The sequence below is a fragment of the Phytophthora infestans genome, genomic scaffold (assembly GCF_000142945.1).
Source record: "Phytophthora infestans T30-4 supercont1.16 genomic scaffold, whole genome shotgun sequence".
Classification (NCBI taxonomy): Eukaryota; Oomycota; class Peronosporomycetes; order Peronosporales; family Peronosporaceae; genus Phytophthora; species Phytophthora infestans.
In genome coordinates this window covers 306743-321536 of record NW_003303743.1, presented here as the reverse complement: position 1 = coordinate 321536, position 14794 = coordinate 306743, and the positions used below count along the sequence as shown (strand labels likewise).

Genomic DNA, 14794 nt, shown 5'->3' with positions numbered 1-14794 from the left:
TCGAAGTGCGGCGCTAAAGCTGAAAATCGGTAGCTCTCGGTAGGCAAACCAGCTACAGTTCGACCAACATGCATGTCACCAGCAGCCTCGTATCTCAAATAAGTATTCTGTACCCCACCAAGTGACCAACCAGCACGCAAATGAACTGCCGTCGACGATGGGCATGCTGTTGAGCCCGACGAGCAGAATGTTGCTGCGCCCTTCCGCATTGAGTGAGTACCTAGCTCGGTGGAATCCAGGCCCTGGCGCTGTAATTCGGCTGACACATCGTCTTGATCTAATAACCGGATCCAGCACTTGCGGAATCTCTCGTACTGGTTGTTTCCAGGGGAAAGGAGATCACTTTCGTCAAAATTCGTAGCTGCCCAATAGAGTCCGAGAGCAACAATAGGGCAGATACCTGGCTGCAGTGTGAGATGACGCATGGCGCGTCACCGGGCTCTCCGACCTTCTATCACTACGTAAAGTAGGTCCCATAAGCACAGACTTGTAGGGCAGTAGGTGTAGAGCAAGTAGGAATAGAATGTAAGACACGTGAGTGCCGGGCAAAGTACCACGACAGGACCACGGAGTTCTAGTGCTTGCTGCCTCTCACTCGTTGTGCACGCAGCACAGCAAAAGCAGTTGTGAGAGTGAGAGCTGCTAGCACCTGAACCTCCATGTTCTGCAAAGTTAGATTAGCACATACTCAGTCTAAGATAGTCTATAGAAAGCTAAGTAGCTCACCATCACCTGCAACGCAGTTGCAGTTGCTCACCGCCACCAATGTCGTCCTTCATACAGTCCTTGGTATCTTCCGCACGCCGCTCGCACGTGAGCGCGTTGCAGACCGGTACGCCGGGATGCAGTACATGCATAGACACGCGTAGGATTGTAGGTTGGATCGGTAGTACTGGTATTGCCAGTGTCTTGGGCTGTGGCAATGACGTCTGGCACTGGACACTGGCAGACCGTAGCAAGTAGCATCTCACAGTAGCAGGATAGCATCTCACACAGTGGGTTGGCATATACATGTCGGGGATCACGAGCAGGGGCTAATGGTAACCAAATATCATATGATATTTTTGATAGTAATAGTACTATTTTTGATATTAAATATTAATAGTAACTCATTTTTGCACAAGTTAACATAATATTCTAATATTAACTCGAAGAGCTGAAAAATATTAGATACTACTTGATATTTTATGATATTTTCCCACTTAAGTACGTTTCTTGCCACCTTACGAGCGAAGCCAAATAACTTTTTCGATCAGGTTCTAGAAAAGCAGTAGGCCTTAAGACTGACAAGTATTTGCTCTAGTATTTCACTGTGACACAGACAAAGGCGATCGAGATGGAAAACTGCAAACGCTTGCAGCTGTTTAACGTTGATAGAGCGAAATCAAGACATTTGTTCTTGTTCTCTACCGATCTCCTCGTCCACATCGTGCGTCTAATAAACCTGCTGCCTGTGGCGCTAGATTAATGCGCTCAGCAGTGCCAACACACGACGCCAACCTTGCCGTCTCCCACAATTGTCCGTTGATTAGTAATACTTCAGCTAGTTGAGCGTTAGCGACATCTGATTGGTAAATTTAGCCCGATTACGCAATCTTTGAAAAATATAATATCGTATTAACTAATATTAAGTTGATATTTAATAATATCATATTGTCTCAGAAGAAAATATTAGGTGATATTTTTCATATTAACTGGTCTACAGGTGATATTTTCACAATATTAACTTCACCGATTTTACCATTAACCCCTGATCACGAGGGCGATCGCCACCTTGATCGTTCCCCATATGAGCGAAGTAAATCTGTAGAGCATCGCCCCTCCACTCCATGTGTGAATGACGAATGCCAAATGCATTAGACGAACGGCGCATCAAATTCCAGGCAATCACCATGTACGCATGAGCAAAAATCATCTCCTTATTTTCGTGAGCCAGCATCTTATCGCATAAAAAAGAATAAAGGTCGAGCATTAGCGGGTCCTTCCCCGTCTTGATTGCGCTCTCCCCGTTACCAGCATCCTTTGCAAGCTTGTGCTTGAGCCCCCTTGAAGTAGTTCGTAAGCTCCGACTCTAATGGCTTGCTCATAGTGTACCCGTAGTCGCGAAAGAGTAAATAGACTGGCTCTGTGGGTATTAAGAGCAGAGTAGCTCAGTACTCCACCATCCTTTCGCTCAAGTGTTACGAGCCAGGTGACGAAGTCTTTTGCTGTGAGAGCTGCAAATTCAAGCGGCATGAGGTGCCGGTCCTGGGTGATCAGCCCCTTAATACGAGACCTCAGCTGCTGGGTAGTGAGCGTGCTGGTGTTGGCGAGAGCTTACACAATACAGGGGGCACCAGGGGCGACTTGTTCCGGACCAACCATGCGAGAAAGCGGCACTAAGATTTCTGATAGGTAGTTCTTGAGCGGGGGTTGACAGTGTTGTCTCGAATATCGCGAGCAGTTTGTTCCAGCTTCTCCCAATCAGGGTCCTCCATTGCCGTAAGACAACACGTCTAACAAGTTCTGCGCGAATTGCGGTCTGCGATTTGAGCCACACAATCAAACAGAGAAGACTTCGGGAAAATGTCTCTAACTCGTACCTAAATAAATGCCTCAATGTCAAACAAAATTTGGGGAATGCTGATTTCATATATTACACTTCATTTTTGAAAATGGTCAAATATTCTTTATTCAAGGTTTTCCGAAGTACATTCAGAGGATTGTTGGCGCTGGTGGTGCGCCGTTGCTGTGCTTACTGGCGAGATTGGGGCTTCGATTCCCGCTCAGTTGTTTGCTCGACTTCAACTCTTCGGCGCCTTTTAGCTTCCACGATGTTGTCGTTGCGGTAGTTTTTGTTTGAGAATCTCTTGGAAGGCGATGCCGAAGCAACAGCATCAGAATCAGCAGGGACCCGAAATAGGAAGGCAGGCGCCAACACCACGAACACCACGAGGCACGCGATCAACAGGTCGGTCCAAATGTCTATACCGCCAGTCTTGATGACGGAAGATCCCATGGTACATGTAGCAATCTGGACGACTGAAGTTGAAGTGCTCTTTTTCCAAATTAGCTGATACACGTTCTGATAATAGCTGAGTATTTCTGATACTATCGCGTTTCGCGGGTGAGTTTCCGCCACTCAAACGTGCGGCCATCACGTTCATTGAGCTCCTCGCAGTCTCCAGCTCAAGCGACTTTCTTCACGTCTATTAGCCTGATATGCGCTGGCTGCAACTGTCTCGTGCTTCTGCCGGTCTGCGCCGCAGCAGCCCTACCACGCTGCGCATGCGCCCGACATCGTCGTTGCTGTCTCGCAGCTTCAGCGCCGCCATGTCGGACGCGGATGTGCCGCCTTTTGCGCCTGGCTTCCCCGTGCCCGAGGGCTACATGAACAACCTGCGGAACATTGGTATCTCGGCACATATTGACTCCGGCAAGACGACGCTTACGGAGCGCATCCTCTTCTACACGGGCCGTATCAATGCGATCCACGATGTGCGTGGCAAGGACGGTGTCGGTGCCAAGATGGACTCCATGGAGCTGGAGCGCGAGAAGGGTATTACCATCCAGTCCGCTGCCACATATTGCTCCTGGAAGGACTCCAACATCAACATTATCGACACACCTGGTCACGTCGACTTTACCATTGAGGTGGAGCGCGCGTTGCGTGTGCTGGATGGCGGCGTGCTGGTGCTCTGCGGTGTTTCCGGCGTGCAGAGCCAGTCACTTACTGTGGACAAACAAATGAAGCGTTACGGTGTCCCCCGAATTGCATTTATCAACAAACTTGACCGTATGGGTGCCAACCCCTGGAAGGTCATTGGAGACCTGCGCACACAGCTCAAGCTGAACGCCTGGGCGCTGCAGGTGCCTATCGGCGCTGAAAATGACCTTGAGGGTGTCGTAGATCTTCTGACCATGAAGGCTCTGCGCAACAAGGGCGACAGCGGTGAAGTAATCGAGGAGTCAGACGACATTCCTGCTGAGACTCGCAGCTTGGCCGAGGAAAAGCGTCTGGAGCTCATTGAGGCGCTGGCTGATGTTGATGATGAAATCGCTGAGCTGTTCCTTATGGAGGAAGAGCCCACCGTCGAGCAACTTAAGGACGCCATTCGTCGTACCACTATTGCACACAAGTTTGTGCCGGTTATGATGGGATCGGCCTTCAAGAATCGTGGTGTGCAGCCAATGCTTGACGGTGTTATTTCATATCTGCCGAGTCCGTCGGAGGTCAAGAACTACGCTTTGGACCAGTCGAAGGGCGAGGCTCGTGTGGGTGTCCCGTGCTCCCCCGAGGCGCCTCTACTGGCGCTTGCTTTCAAGCTGGAGGAGGGAAAGTTCGGTCAGCTGACGTACATGCGTGTGTACGCTGGTACCCTTAAGCGCGGTGGCTTTATCTACAACATGAGCGATATGAAGCGCATTAAGGTGCCGCGTCTAGTAAAGATGCACTCGAACGAGATGGAAGAAGTGGAGGAAGTTAGTGCTGGCGAGGTCGTGGCCATGTTCGGCGTTGAATGTGCCAGTATGGACACGTTCAGTGACACGAACCAGGGCAAGTTCACTATGACGAGTCTGCACGTGCCTGAGCCGGTGATGTCGTTGGCGGTGACGCCCAAGAACAAGCAGCAGATCGGCAATTTCTCCAAGGCGCTTAACCGTTTCCAGAAGGAAGATCCGACGTTCCGTGTGCGTGTGGATGACGACAGTAAGGAGACGATCATTAGTGGTATGGGTGAGCTGCACCTGCAGATCTACGTGGAACGCATGAGGCGTGAGTACAGCGTGGATGTGGAGACTGGTGCGCCCCAGGTGAACTACCGCGAGACGATCCGTCAGCGTAGCGAGTTCAACTACCTGCACAAGAAGCAGAGTGGTGGTTCTGGTCAATACGCCCGTGTGGTTGGGTACGTTGAGCCTCTTACGGACGAGGAGGTAGAAGAGCTTGACAACGCAGGCAACACTTCGGGTGTCGTGTTCGAGAACGCTATCGTCGGTAATGCTATCCCTCCTGAGTACATTACGGCTTGTGAGAAGGGTGTGAACGATGCCATTCAAAAGGGTTGGCTCATTGGCCACCCGGTGCAGCGTATGCGTGTGGTGGTGAATGATGGTCAGTCGCACTCTGTGGATTCCAGCGAACTTGCTTTCCGTACCGCTATGGTGCTGGCTATCCGCCAGGCGTTCCTGAAGGCCGATCCGTGCATCCTCGAGCCTGTAATGGCTGTGGAAGTGGAGGTGCCCAACGAATTCCAGGGTACGGCTATTGCTGAGGTGAACCGTCGCCGTGGTCTCATTAACAGCAGCGACGCCGATGAGATGCACACTGTCGTCAAGTGCGACGTGCCGCTGCAGAACATGTTTGGCTTCTCGACGGATCTGCGCTCGTCCACGCAGGGCAAGGGTGAGTTCACGATGGAGTACAAGACTCACGGTATTGTCATGCGTGACATGCAGGAGAAGCTGGTGGCCGAGTACGAGAAGTCGCTGGCTGCCAAGAACAAATAGATGTAAGTCGCTCTTAAATTTCTTTGCCCGGGACGTAGACAGCTAGCTGCATCAGCTGTAGCTAGGAATTAGACCAGGTAGACTGCGGTCTGTGGGTAACAAAACATTCACGTATTTTTCATTTGCTGCCAAAATGTTCCCATCTATCCATAGGATGGATCTATTGAAATGCACACAAACTCCCGCGATACTATCGGTAGGACGGTTCTACCTACTTGTGATCCGATGGGGGCGCCGTGCGCTTTCGCTTAGCTGGCCGCTCCTTTTCCGCGGCGTTATCACCGTCTACTTTGGCAGCTTCGAGCCTCCTCTTCTTTGCAGCCTCAATGCGAGCTGCCCGACGTTGAGCCTCCTCCTCTTCGGCCTCCTTTTTTGCAGCCTCCTCCGCTTTCCAAATCGGCAGTTGCTTTTGGTACTTTGGAGCAGAAGTGTGCTTCTTGACACTCTTCTCGTCGCGGGCAATTGCCAACTCTGTCACGTTACACCACAGCATGCCTGGCTTTGACTCGTCCGGGTGATCCACAAACATTGGCACGTACTTTGCGAACGAGAGCTTAAGATTGCGAGCTTTGAGGTAGCGCTTACCGTAGATGTATGTGGTAATAACGTCCACATCTGCCTTCATCTCGTGTCCCGTCGTGGAGCAGCGTACGCGCGAGTCACCAACAAATGTAAGGTCCTTCGCAGATTTCACTAGAGCCTCCACAGTCTTTCGCGCCTTGAGCTCAGCCTTCCTGCTGGCTAGTGCAGGTTTCTTGTCAATAACAGGCCCCCCTTCCTTGGCAGCAATTACATTATTTTCTGCAGAGGCCGGATGACTTTCGCGAGTGGGCGATTTCTTTGTCGAAGATGAAGCCTTAACGCGTGAACTCTTAGCTTGCGAGGCAATAGTAGGCGCCGGATGACTTTCGCGAGTGGGCGATTTCTTTGTCGAAGATGAAGCCTTAACGCGTGAACTCTTAGCTTGCGAGGCAATAGTAGGCGTAGCCTTGGTGGTAACTGCAAGCGTCACCTTCTTCGTCGGCGTCTTCTTCTCATGGTTCTTCATCCCCACCTTCCTCGGCTCATTCCTCGGTTGCTGCTTGTTGATCTGGGTCTCCTTAATGTTTACATCGACATCGGCCACCGCCTTTTCCTGCTTCTTCGACGTGTCCTTCTTGGGTGTGATCTTTTTAGCCACAGGTGACGCCACGGGAGTCACATTGCGGCTGCTGCCCAGTGCGGCTAACACCATTTGCTCGCCATCCTTGGGGTGCTTGTCCAGGAATTCCGCAGCGTTGCTAACAATCACGTCTGACTTGGCATTTCCCCTGCATAGCTGCAATTCTTTGGCCAGCGCCTGCAGCTCGCGACGCGACGCGCTCTCCAGTGCCTTTAATGCTTCACTCATAGTTGTCGGAGTATTTACAGAAGTGAAGAAGGTATCAGATAAAAAAGCGCGCAATTTGGCAAGGAATTGGCGCGCTTCACTCTCTACCAGTCGACTGATCTTGTGCGAGATGCCCCCATCATACGGACTAAATAGCACTTTGTGTTAAACTCACACACTAAATATGATAGATAATGGGTTATCAGCTTCAACTTGCATTACGCAAGTCCCGCAATCCAACTGCACCCCCCAGGACAAGAGCAAGTCTCGAAATGTACTTGCTCCGTCAAACGCGCAACTTGGCTTCACGTCTCTCCACACCCCGCCCCATGACCAACGTCGCCTCCGATCGCCCTCTCCGCGTCGGAATCGTAGGTGCTGGACGTATTGGCCAAGTGCACGCTCAAGGGGTACAGCGTACGAGTGCAGTTGTACATTGCATTCAGCTACCAGCTCGAGTACGTGGAAGTGCGGATGTTGACTACCATGTACTGCAAACGGTTAAATACTGATATTGGTTGCTTTTCTAACAGGAGACGGAGCCAGATCGCGCCAAAAGAATCGCCAAGAAATACGGCATCCCCAACTGGACCAACGACGCGTCCGAAGTGTTGAGTCATCCCGAGATCGATGCGGTGCTCATCTGCTCACCAACAAACAGGCACGCGGAGCAGATTATCGAGGCTGCAAAGAACAAGAAGCACATCTTTTGTGAGAAGCCTGTGGATCTTGAACTGGAAGTTGTCAACAAGGCCATCAGGGCGGTGTGTAGCTTGCCATTCATGAGTTTGTTTCCTACAAGTAACTGACTTTCCCTATTGGACTTTTTGGCTCCTCGTAGGTCGAAACCGCTGGTGTGAAGCTCATGATCGGGTTTCAACGGCGCTTTGATACCAACTTCCTTCGCATCAAGGAAGCCATCGACCGTGACGAGATTGGCAAGGTCAACGTGATCCGCATCACAAGTCGTGACCCCAGTCCGCCTCCTGTGAGCTACATCAAGAGTTCTGGTGGGCTATTTCGCGACATGACAATCCACGACTTTGACATGGCTCGCTTCTTGGTGGGCGATGAGGTGGACGAGGTTTACACCATGGCGAAAAGCGTGAATCCTGGCATTGCAGCAGCGGGTGACATCGACACGGCTGTGGTGCTGCTTAAGTTTCGGAATGGAGTCATCTGCTACATTGAGAACAGTCGCGAGGCCGCGTATGGTTATGATCAACGGGTGGAGGTTCTGGGCTCGAACGGCTCCGTGGCTTGCGACAACAAGCACGCAAACCAGGTTGTGGTGTCGACAGGTAAGAGTGTGCGCCGCGACTTGCCACTGCATTTTTTCCTGGAGCGCTACATGGACGCTTATGTCGAAGAGATGGAGGCGTTTATCCGCGTGTGTACTACAGACGCGCCGGTTCCTGTAGGCGGTGACGACGGTCGTGAGGCTCTGTTGTTGGCTCTTGCTGCAAACAAGTCTGTTGCTGAGAATCGCCCCGTTAAGGTTGATGAACTGCGTGGTTGACTTGGATAAAGTAACTCTTTTCTGCGCCCTTAGCATGCGCATTGCTGACAAAGGACTCCGAACGGGTAGAAAGCAATTAAAACTTTGATCGATGGTTCTGGTTTGTTATTGCTCGTTGTGATACAAATCAGATCTGTGCTGCTGCTCCTCAAGACCATACGAAGTACTCGATAGTCTTCTAACAAGTCGTTAAACTCTAGCAGTACCGTGCTCTGATACCTCGTCCTCTCCAGTCACGCACCTTGTGCTTGCACTATCTTCTTTCAGCGGATCTGTTCGTGCTTCTCGAATCAGCAAGTCCAAGTCAACCTCATGAACGAATACTGACTCTGCTCCATCCAAAGGAGGTTCAAAGGTGTCACTTGATGCTGAGGTAGCTCTTGTTTCCATCGGCTGAACCGGAAGCTCCGTGAGAAGCGTGCGAGGTCTCCGGCCAAGTACTAAATCTTCTTTACCATTTGCAGCACTCTCTTGCTCCTTTTTGCTTGTACGCGTAATGAAGAAATGGTAGTCGCGGTTGTCTGAGCCTTTGCACTGCACAACCAACCGTGCAGCGAAAATACGGGCGATTTCTTTCTCGCTTGAGGTCTCCAGGACGACCTCTTCGTCTTCATACGGGAGTAGTGCAATAGTCTCGAACAAGTGAAAGTAGGCAACTCGAGCCACAGCAGTCTCTTGGTTTGACGGAGTACTGGGTGTCGTCTGAAGCTGCAGAATAGGCGGATCCTTCGACACACGTAGCACAACGTCCACCATATCGCTAGTACTCTGACCACCGCCCTCACAGATGTAGGGCTCTTCATGGTGCGGCTCTACAATCTGCATCTTGTACTGCATAGCCTCCGTCACCAGCAAGTAATCGTGTGCAGCCTCTGGCGTTAGTCCCGACGGGAGGAGTTGACGATCCGTGGTGATCATACTGCTTCCGAGAGCTTCGTAATTCTTACGTACAAGGTAACCACGATATCGAGCCTTGATCTTCCCTATGGCAAGCTTCTTTCGAATGAACTGCCGCCGCGCCAGAAATCCCTTAGAGAAGCTTTGGATCATCATGACGGCGGCGTCCGTCTCGAGCAGTTCTTTTTCGTCTCCATGTTCCTTAATCAAAGACATTCGCGGCTGGCTTACTGATCCGACAAGCGGCCTATCACACTCCGAGGTACTGTCATTTTCATTCTCACAGTCGACATCACTATCGCTGCTGCTGTCACTGTCCTTTTCATGGCTGCGGCAGCTACTACATGTAGAATCGCTGTCAATTTGTCCAAGGAGTCCTCCATCTCCACTGCTTTTAGCCTTTGACTTCCGTTTCTTGCGCATCTTCCTCAGTTTTGCTTTCATTGTGTCAATCTCACGCTGTGACGCTGCAAGTTCCTCCAGCAAGTACGCTTCTCGAGCGGTCAACACAATGGCGGAGTTATCTGCACTGCCACTACGAGTTTGACGTCTGAACTCTTTCAATGCACGAACTTCTTCCATGGACTGCACGACAATCTTCTGATATCGGTTGACCTCTGCACTCAGAACAATGCTATTGCGACGTAAGACCTCCTTCTCGATATCTGTTCCACCAGTCGAGCTTTGTCGCCTTCCTGGGCTGCCATTTGGAGTCGATGGGGGAGCAGAGAGCGCCACCATAGATCCTAGACGCTCCATTTTCCTTACTTCCGTCAAAGGCGCCACATCCGGAGACACTGATGCAGTGGCAGGTGTAGCAGGCATTGGTGTCAGTCCTGCTGGACCACTGGGCTTGTCAGTCTCTTCTACCGGCGTTACGCCTGTCAAATTCGTCAAAGCCAAAGCTACAGCAGGTGACGGCAACGAGAGATTCTCAAGAGCGTCCAACTCGCGCTCCTGGTTGAGCCTTGTCAGGGCAGTCTCAGAGACACGCAGAAGTTCATCTTGTCGTTCTTGGCGCTCTTTACTAAGCTGCAGTAGCCCTTCTAGCTCTTGAATGCGTCCTTGAGCCTCGATGAAATCAGCCGCTCCAACATCACCAAAGCCGACCCCACCAGGGGTAAACTGTAATAAAGTTCCCTTTCGCTCACTTAGTTGATCAGGTGAGAGCTGACGATCTCGCTGCAGCAAACGCAGCGAGACTTCAAGATCCTTGACTTTGTCCCTCAATTTCTGCTTCTCTTCCTGATGACGAGCTAGTTTGAGCTCATACTCCGTGCGCAGTGCATGCACAGCCTGCTCACGCGTAGCTCGCAGTGTTGCAGCCTCGCCTTCTTTCCATTCGCGAAATTTGTGTCGGGTCTCAGCTAATGCGCAGACAAGTCGCTGGCGTTCAGCCTTTGAGCTCTGGGCAAGTGCAGCCGTCCGTCGCGCTTCGTGAGCAGCACTGACTCGAGCTTGTGCTAGTCGAGCCTGAAGACGCTCCCCATCTGCCTGTGAGGCCCGGAGAGCGGCTTCTGCGTCGTTGAGCTGACGCGTATGCGAACATCGCGCCGTTTCCAGTCGCTGGAACAATGTCACTTGCCGTATTTTCTCTTCAATTACTTGCTCTCGCATGGTCTCGTAGTCCTGTTGACTATAAGCTCGTTCCTCCCAGAGTTCGTGTAGCTTTATCTCTCGCCCTAGTCTATCTGCATTGACGTCTCGGTCAAATGCAGTATTTTCTCGACTATTTTCGAGGCGTGTTTCTCTCTCTTGCACTGAAAGAAATTCCTTCGAGCGAGGTTTAAACGGTGAGTTCCGAAGTCGAGGTGCCAGTCTTGCGGCTTGTCGTTTGCTGTGGCTTTTCTTCTCCGTTGAAGGCACTATGACAGGTCTGGAGCCTTCCCTTGTGCTTTGAGCGCGTCTCTCTCGAGCAAGTTCAGCCTGCAGCAGCTCCAGTGTCGTCTGCATCTGCTCGTCAGCAGCAAATCGCGCTCGCTCGAGCTCTTGCCCTTCAGTAGCGTGAAGACGCGTAGTCTCCTCCAATGCAGCGTCTCGCCTCTGTGCACTATCGCTCTGATTATCGGTCTCTATCAGCACCTCGTGCAGCACCTCAAGTGCGTCCTCTAGAGATGTTGAAGTTGGCTGTGTGATGGTCGGGGATTGCTCGTGTCTTGGCTGGAAAGCGCCATCTGCTGGCACAGCTACGGATGCAAGACTCTGCTGCTCCGTCCTCCTATCCGGTGTCCCTAGTCCATCTCGTGGGGTGAACCAGGCTGCGCGCTTGGCCACATTGGGGCTCACGCCACGATGAGCGACTGACGGCGTACCTGCATTGATTGCAGGCAGAACGCCATTGCGCTGCATCGTATCAAGTGCAGGCGGTTGCCTCACCACAACAACTGGGCAGCGGTCTCATATAAATACATAACTTCAGCCCGCCGTGTTGCCATCTTCGTCAACTATATTAGCGACTCATTGTTTTGTGTTTGAACTGGAACAACTCGCGCCGGTTCCAGTAATGGAGCCGCGCTGCCATTGGTCGATCTCACCAGAAGCGTCCTGTTGTACTTGCCACCTAAGCTGTCCCGGTGCGTGGACGCACTTCACGATTCTCCTGCGCTTCTATCATAGCCCCCTGCCTCCAATATGCTCAACTCGAACCTGACCAAGCCCCTGCGTGTGGGTCTCATTGGCGCTGGTCGCATCGGCAAAGTGCACGCGCAGAGTCTACAGCGCGCCGGAGCCGTCATCGTCACTGTGCGTAGAAATTAGTGGTGTCTGACGCACGTTTTGGTGACTCACTCGACTGACTACGCGTAGATCGCTGACCCCGTGGGTGACGTGGCAGAGACTGTAGCTGCACAGTTCGGTATCGCGCACTGGACCAAGAATGCGTCCGACGTCTTCATTGCCGACATTGACGCCGTCGTCGTCTGCTCCCCAACTGCCCTGCACGCCGAGCAGATTATCGAGGCGGCGAAGCACAACAAGCATATCTTTTGCGAAAAGCCTGTAGACTTCAGCGTCGATGTCGTCAATAAGGCTATCAAGGCGGTAAGTGGCTGGCTGCTGTAGACAAAGTCCAGTAACACTTTCACCGCACAATGCTGTTCTGCGATTACTAGCGGTTCCAACTTCATAAGGGCGAGTTTCAGCCCTTAATCCGAACCTGGATAATTTTTACAGATTTGCTCCAACTTTGCCCGCATCAAGCAGGCCATCGACCACGACGAGATCGGCAAGGTAAACATGCTACGCATTACCAGCCGCGATCCCGGGGCTCCGCCAATTGAGTACGTCAAGGTGTCCGGCGGACTCTTCCGTGATATGACAATCCACGATTTCGACATGGCTCGCTTCCTGGTGGGCGACGAGGTAGACGAGGTCTACGCAATGGCACAAAGCATCAACCCTGATATTGCAGCAGCGGGCGACATCGACACGGCCGTGGTGCTGCTCAAGTTCCGCAACGGAGTGATCTGCTACATCGAGAACAGTCGTGAAGCAGCATACGGCTACGACCAACGCGTGGAGGCGCTTGGATCCAAGGGCTCCGTGGCGTGTGACAACAAGCATTCGAATCAGGTGGTGATCTCAACGAATGAGAGTGTGCGTCGCGACTTGCCACTGCATTTCTTCCTGGAGCGCTACATGGACGCTTATGTTGCGGAGATGGAGGCGTTCATCCGTGTGTGCACGACGGGTGCACCTGTTCCTGTGGGCGGTGACGCTGGTCGTGAGGCTCTGTTGTTGGCTCTTGCTGCAAATAAGTCTCTTGCTGAGAACCGCCCTGTGAAGGTCGACGAGCTGCGGTAGCTTGCCTCATTATGGCTTCCGCTTGTGCTGGCCGCCTGGCTAAAATGCTGTTATCTCGCTTGCCTTTTTGTTCTTGTAGAAAGGATCTACCAGTACGTGATCATAAACCCTAAAATGAATGAACCCCAACAACAAAAAAGAGAGCCGACACAATCCATTTCGTGTGTCTTCGTCTGTACCGGTAGTTACACTACACCCTCAGTCTCTCTGTTTAAAAGTCGGTCCATCTAAAACACAATAGTGTCAAGCATTGCACCGAGGCACTGGACTGTGTTGAGGGCCATGAGGTCGTACACGTCGTTCTCCAGGTGCTTCTTCGGGTCCAGTTTGCCGACATTCAGCACCTCGAGCTCCTCGGGAGTCTTCTCTTCCTCCTCCTGAACTCGCTTATTGTACTGGTCCGTAAGCGCCAGCATACTCTGCATTGACAGTAACACATTTCACAGTTACATCACATCCACGCAACCAAAACCTCGCAGTAGTTCGGCTTTGTACCTTTACGGTCTGCTCGTTATCCTTGGAGTGGTCCTCAAACTTGGTCAGTACGAGTCCGTCACTCCACGTTTTCTTGTGTAAATTCATGAGCATTTGCTCCTCGAGCTCATTCTTGCGGTAGTCAATTGCGATCGAGTAGTAGTGACGGTTGAGACCGTGGATCAGCGCCTGGATCGACGGTTTGTTCAGGTGGCCGATGTTTGACGTGGTTTGTCGCGGCTCCTGTCCCATCATCATAAGCTGTGGGTTGATGAGGCGGAAGGCGTCGATTACGACTTTGCCCTTGACACTCTGAATAGGGTCCACTACCACAGCTACAGCGCGTGGGTTCAGCGCCTCGAAACTCTGCTGCGTGTTGATATCCACGCCCGACAGCCAGCAACCAAAGCCCGGGTGCGAGTGGTACCATCCCACGACCATCTCGGCTCTTCCTGTCTGCTTAAGCATCTCCAGCATCTTCATCTGAAAAACTGGGTCCACGGCCTCCACACTCACGCCCGTTCCGCTCTGCGGCATGGCGAACACGTCGATGCAGTTGACCGTGAAGTCGTCCACGAACTCGCCCAGCATGAGACCCATCACCTCCATTGGGACACCGGCACGGCCTGGCAGAATTAGGAAATTAGTTGACGAGGTCGGTTAAAGGCGAGAACATCTATTTTACCGTGCTTCAGCATCTTAAGCAGCGCTAGCGACGAAATGTGCACCTTCTCAGCTGTGTCGACCAAAGGTCCATCAGCACCAGGTCCGCCTTGGCCCGGAAGTCCAGGAAGGTTGCCAAAGAGACGTTGCAGTCGGTCCATCACTACGTGCCGAAGGAGCCTTCAAGCCTTAAAGGATCCAGATTTTGGGGGAACTTGCAATGAAATGGCCTACACAAATCTACATATTGTGGTGTGGCATACACATGTTTGTGTGTTTACATGTTAGTTCAATTCAAGATGGAGACGCCGCCGAGAGGAAGGAAGGCACCGACGCCCGCTTCGTCCAAAAAGTTGCACGCTCGACTCAAGCGCCAAATGGAGGGCGAAATGGACGTGGAAGGTAATCCTGAGATGGAGCGCATGGGCGACGAAGTGCCCGTGCACGCATCCGCCATCAAGGCACTGGTTGACGACTACGACGATGACGATCTCGAGTGACGGGGTATAACAAGTCAACGACAGCCTGATAATGAGATGGAACCAGGAGAAAAGAATGACAGTCTTAATACTTTCTGTCAC

At 51.9% G+C, this 14794-nt stretch overlaps 6 protein-coding genes across 6 annotated transcripts; 3 read left to right on the top strand and 3 right to left on the bottom strand.

The window, feature by feature from the left end:
• Positions 1-3201: 3201 nt before the first annotated feature.
• PITG_08681 (elongation factor G, mitochondrial precursor) lies at positions 3202-5611 on the top strand (the record flags this gene model as incomplete). Its single annotated transcript, XM_002902719.1, has 1 exon — positions 3202-5611. The coding sequence occupies one exon, from the start codon at positions 3202-3204 to the stop codon at positions 5488-5490; it is 2289 nt and encodes a 762-aa protein (XP_002902765.1).
• A 202-nt stretch (positions 5612-5813) lies between these two features.
• On the bottom strand, positions 5814-6891 carry PITG_08680 (uncharacterized protein; the record flags this gene model as incomplete). Its single annotated transcript, XM_002902718.1, has 2 exons — positions 5814-5961; positions 6030-6891. The coding sequence occupies 2 exons, from the start codon at positions 6878-6880 to the stop codon at positions 5814-5816; spliced, it is 999 nt and encodes a 332-aa protein (XP_002902764.1).
• A 240-nt stretch (positions 6892-7131) lies between these two features.
• On the top strand, positions 7132-8378 carry PITG_08679 (oxidoreductase family, putative; the record flags this gene model as incomplete). Its single annotated transcript, XM_002902717.1, has 3 exons — positions 7132-7317; positions 7393-7623; positions 7701-8378. 3 exons carry the CDS (start codon positions 7132-7134, stop codon positions 8376-8378), a joined length of 1095 nt encoding a protein of 364 aa, XP_002902763.1.
• A 189-nt stretch (positions 8379-8567) lies between these two features.
• Positions 8568-11624, bottom strand: PITG_08678 (uncharacterized protein; the record flags this gene model as incomplete). The annotated part of the gene is made up of 4 exons (XM_002902716.1): positions 8568-9466; positions 9665-9970; positions 10121-10949; positions 11037-11624. 4 exons carry the CDS (start codon positions 11622-11624, stop codon positions 8568-8570), a joined length of 2622 nt encoding a protein of 873 aa, XP_002902762.1.
• Positions 11625-11906: 282 nt separating this feature from the next.
• On the top strand, positions 11907-13076 carry PITG_08677 (inositol 2-dehydrogenase, putative; the record flags this gene model as incomplete). Its single annotated transcript, XM_002902715.1, has 3 exons — positions 11907-12017; positions 12081-12314; positions 12447-13076. 3 exons carry the CDS (start codon positions 11907-11909, stop codon positions 13074-13076), a joined length of 975 nt encoding a protein of 324 aa, XP_002902761.1.
• Positions 13077-13303: 227 nt separating this feature from the next.
• On the bottom strand, positions 13304-14374 carry PITG_08676 (26S proteasome non-ATPase regulatory subunit 14, putative; the record flags this gene model as incomplete). The annotated part of the gene is made up of 3 exons (XM_002902714.1): positions 13304-13495; positions 13572-14176; positions 14236-14374. The coding sequence occupies 3 exons, from the start codon at positions 14372-14374 to the stop codon at positions 13304-13306; spliced, it is 936 nt and encodes a 311-aa protein (XP_002902760.1).
• Positions 14375-14794: the final 420 nt, after the last annotated feature.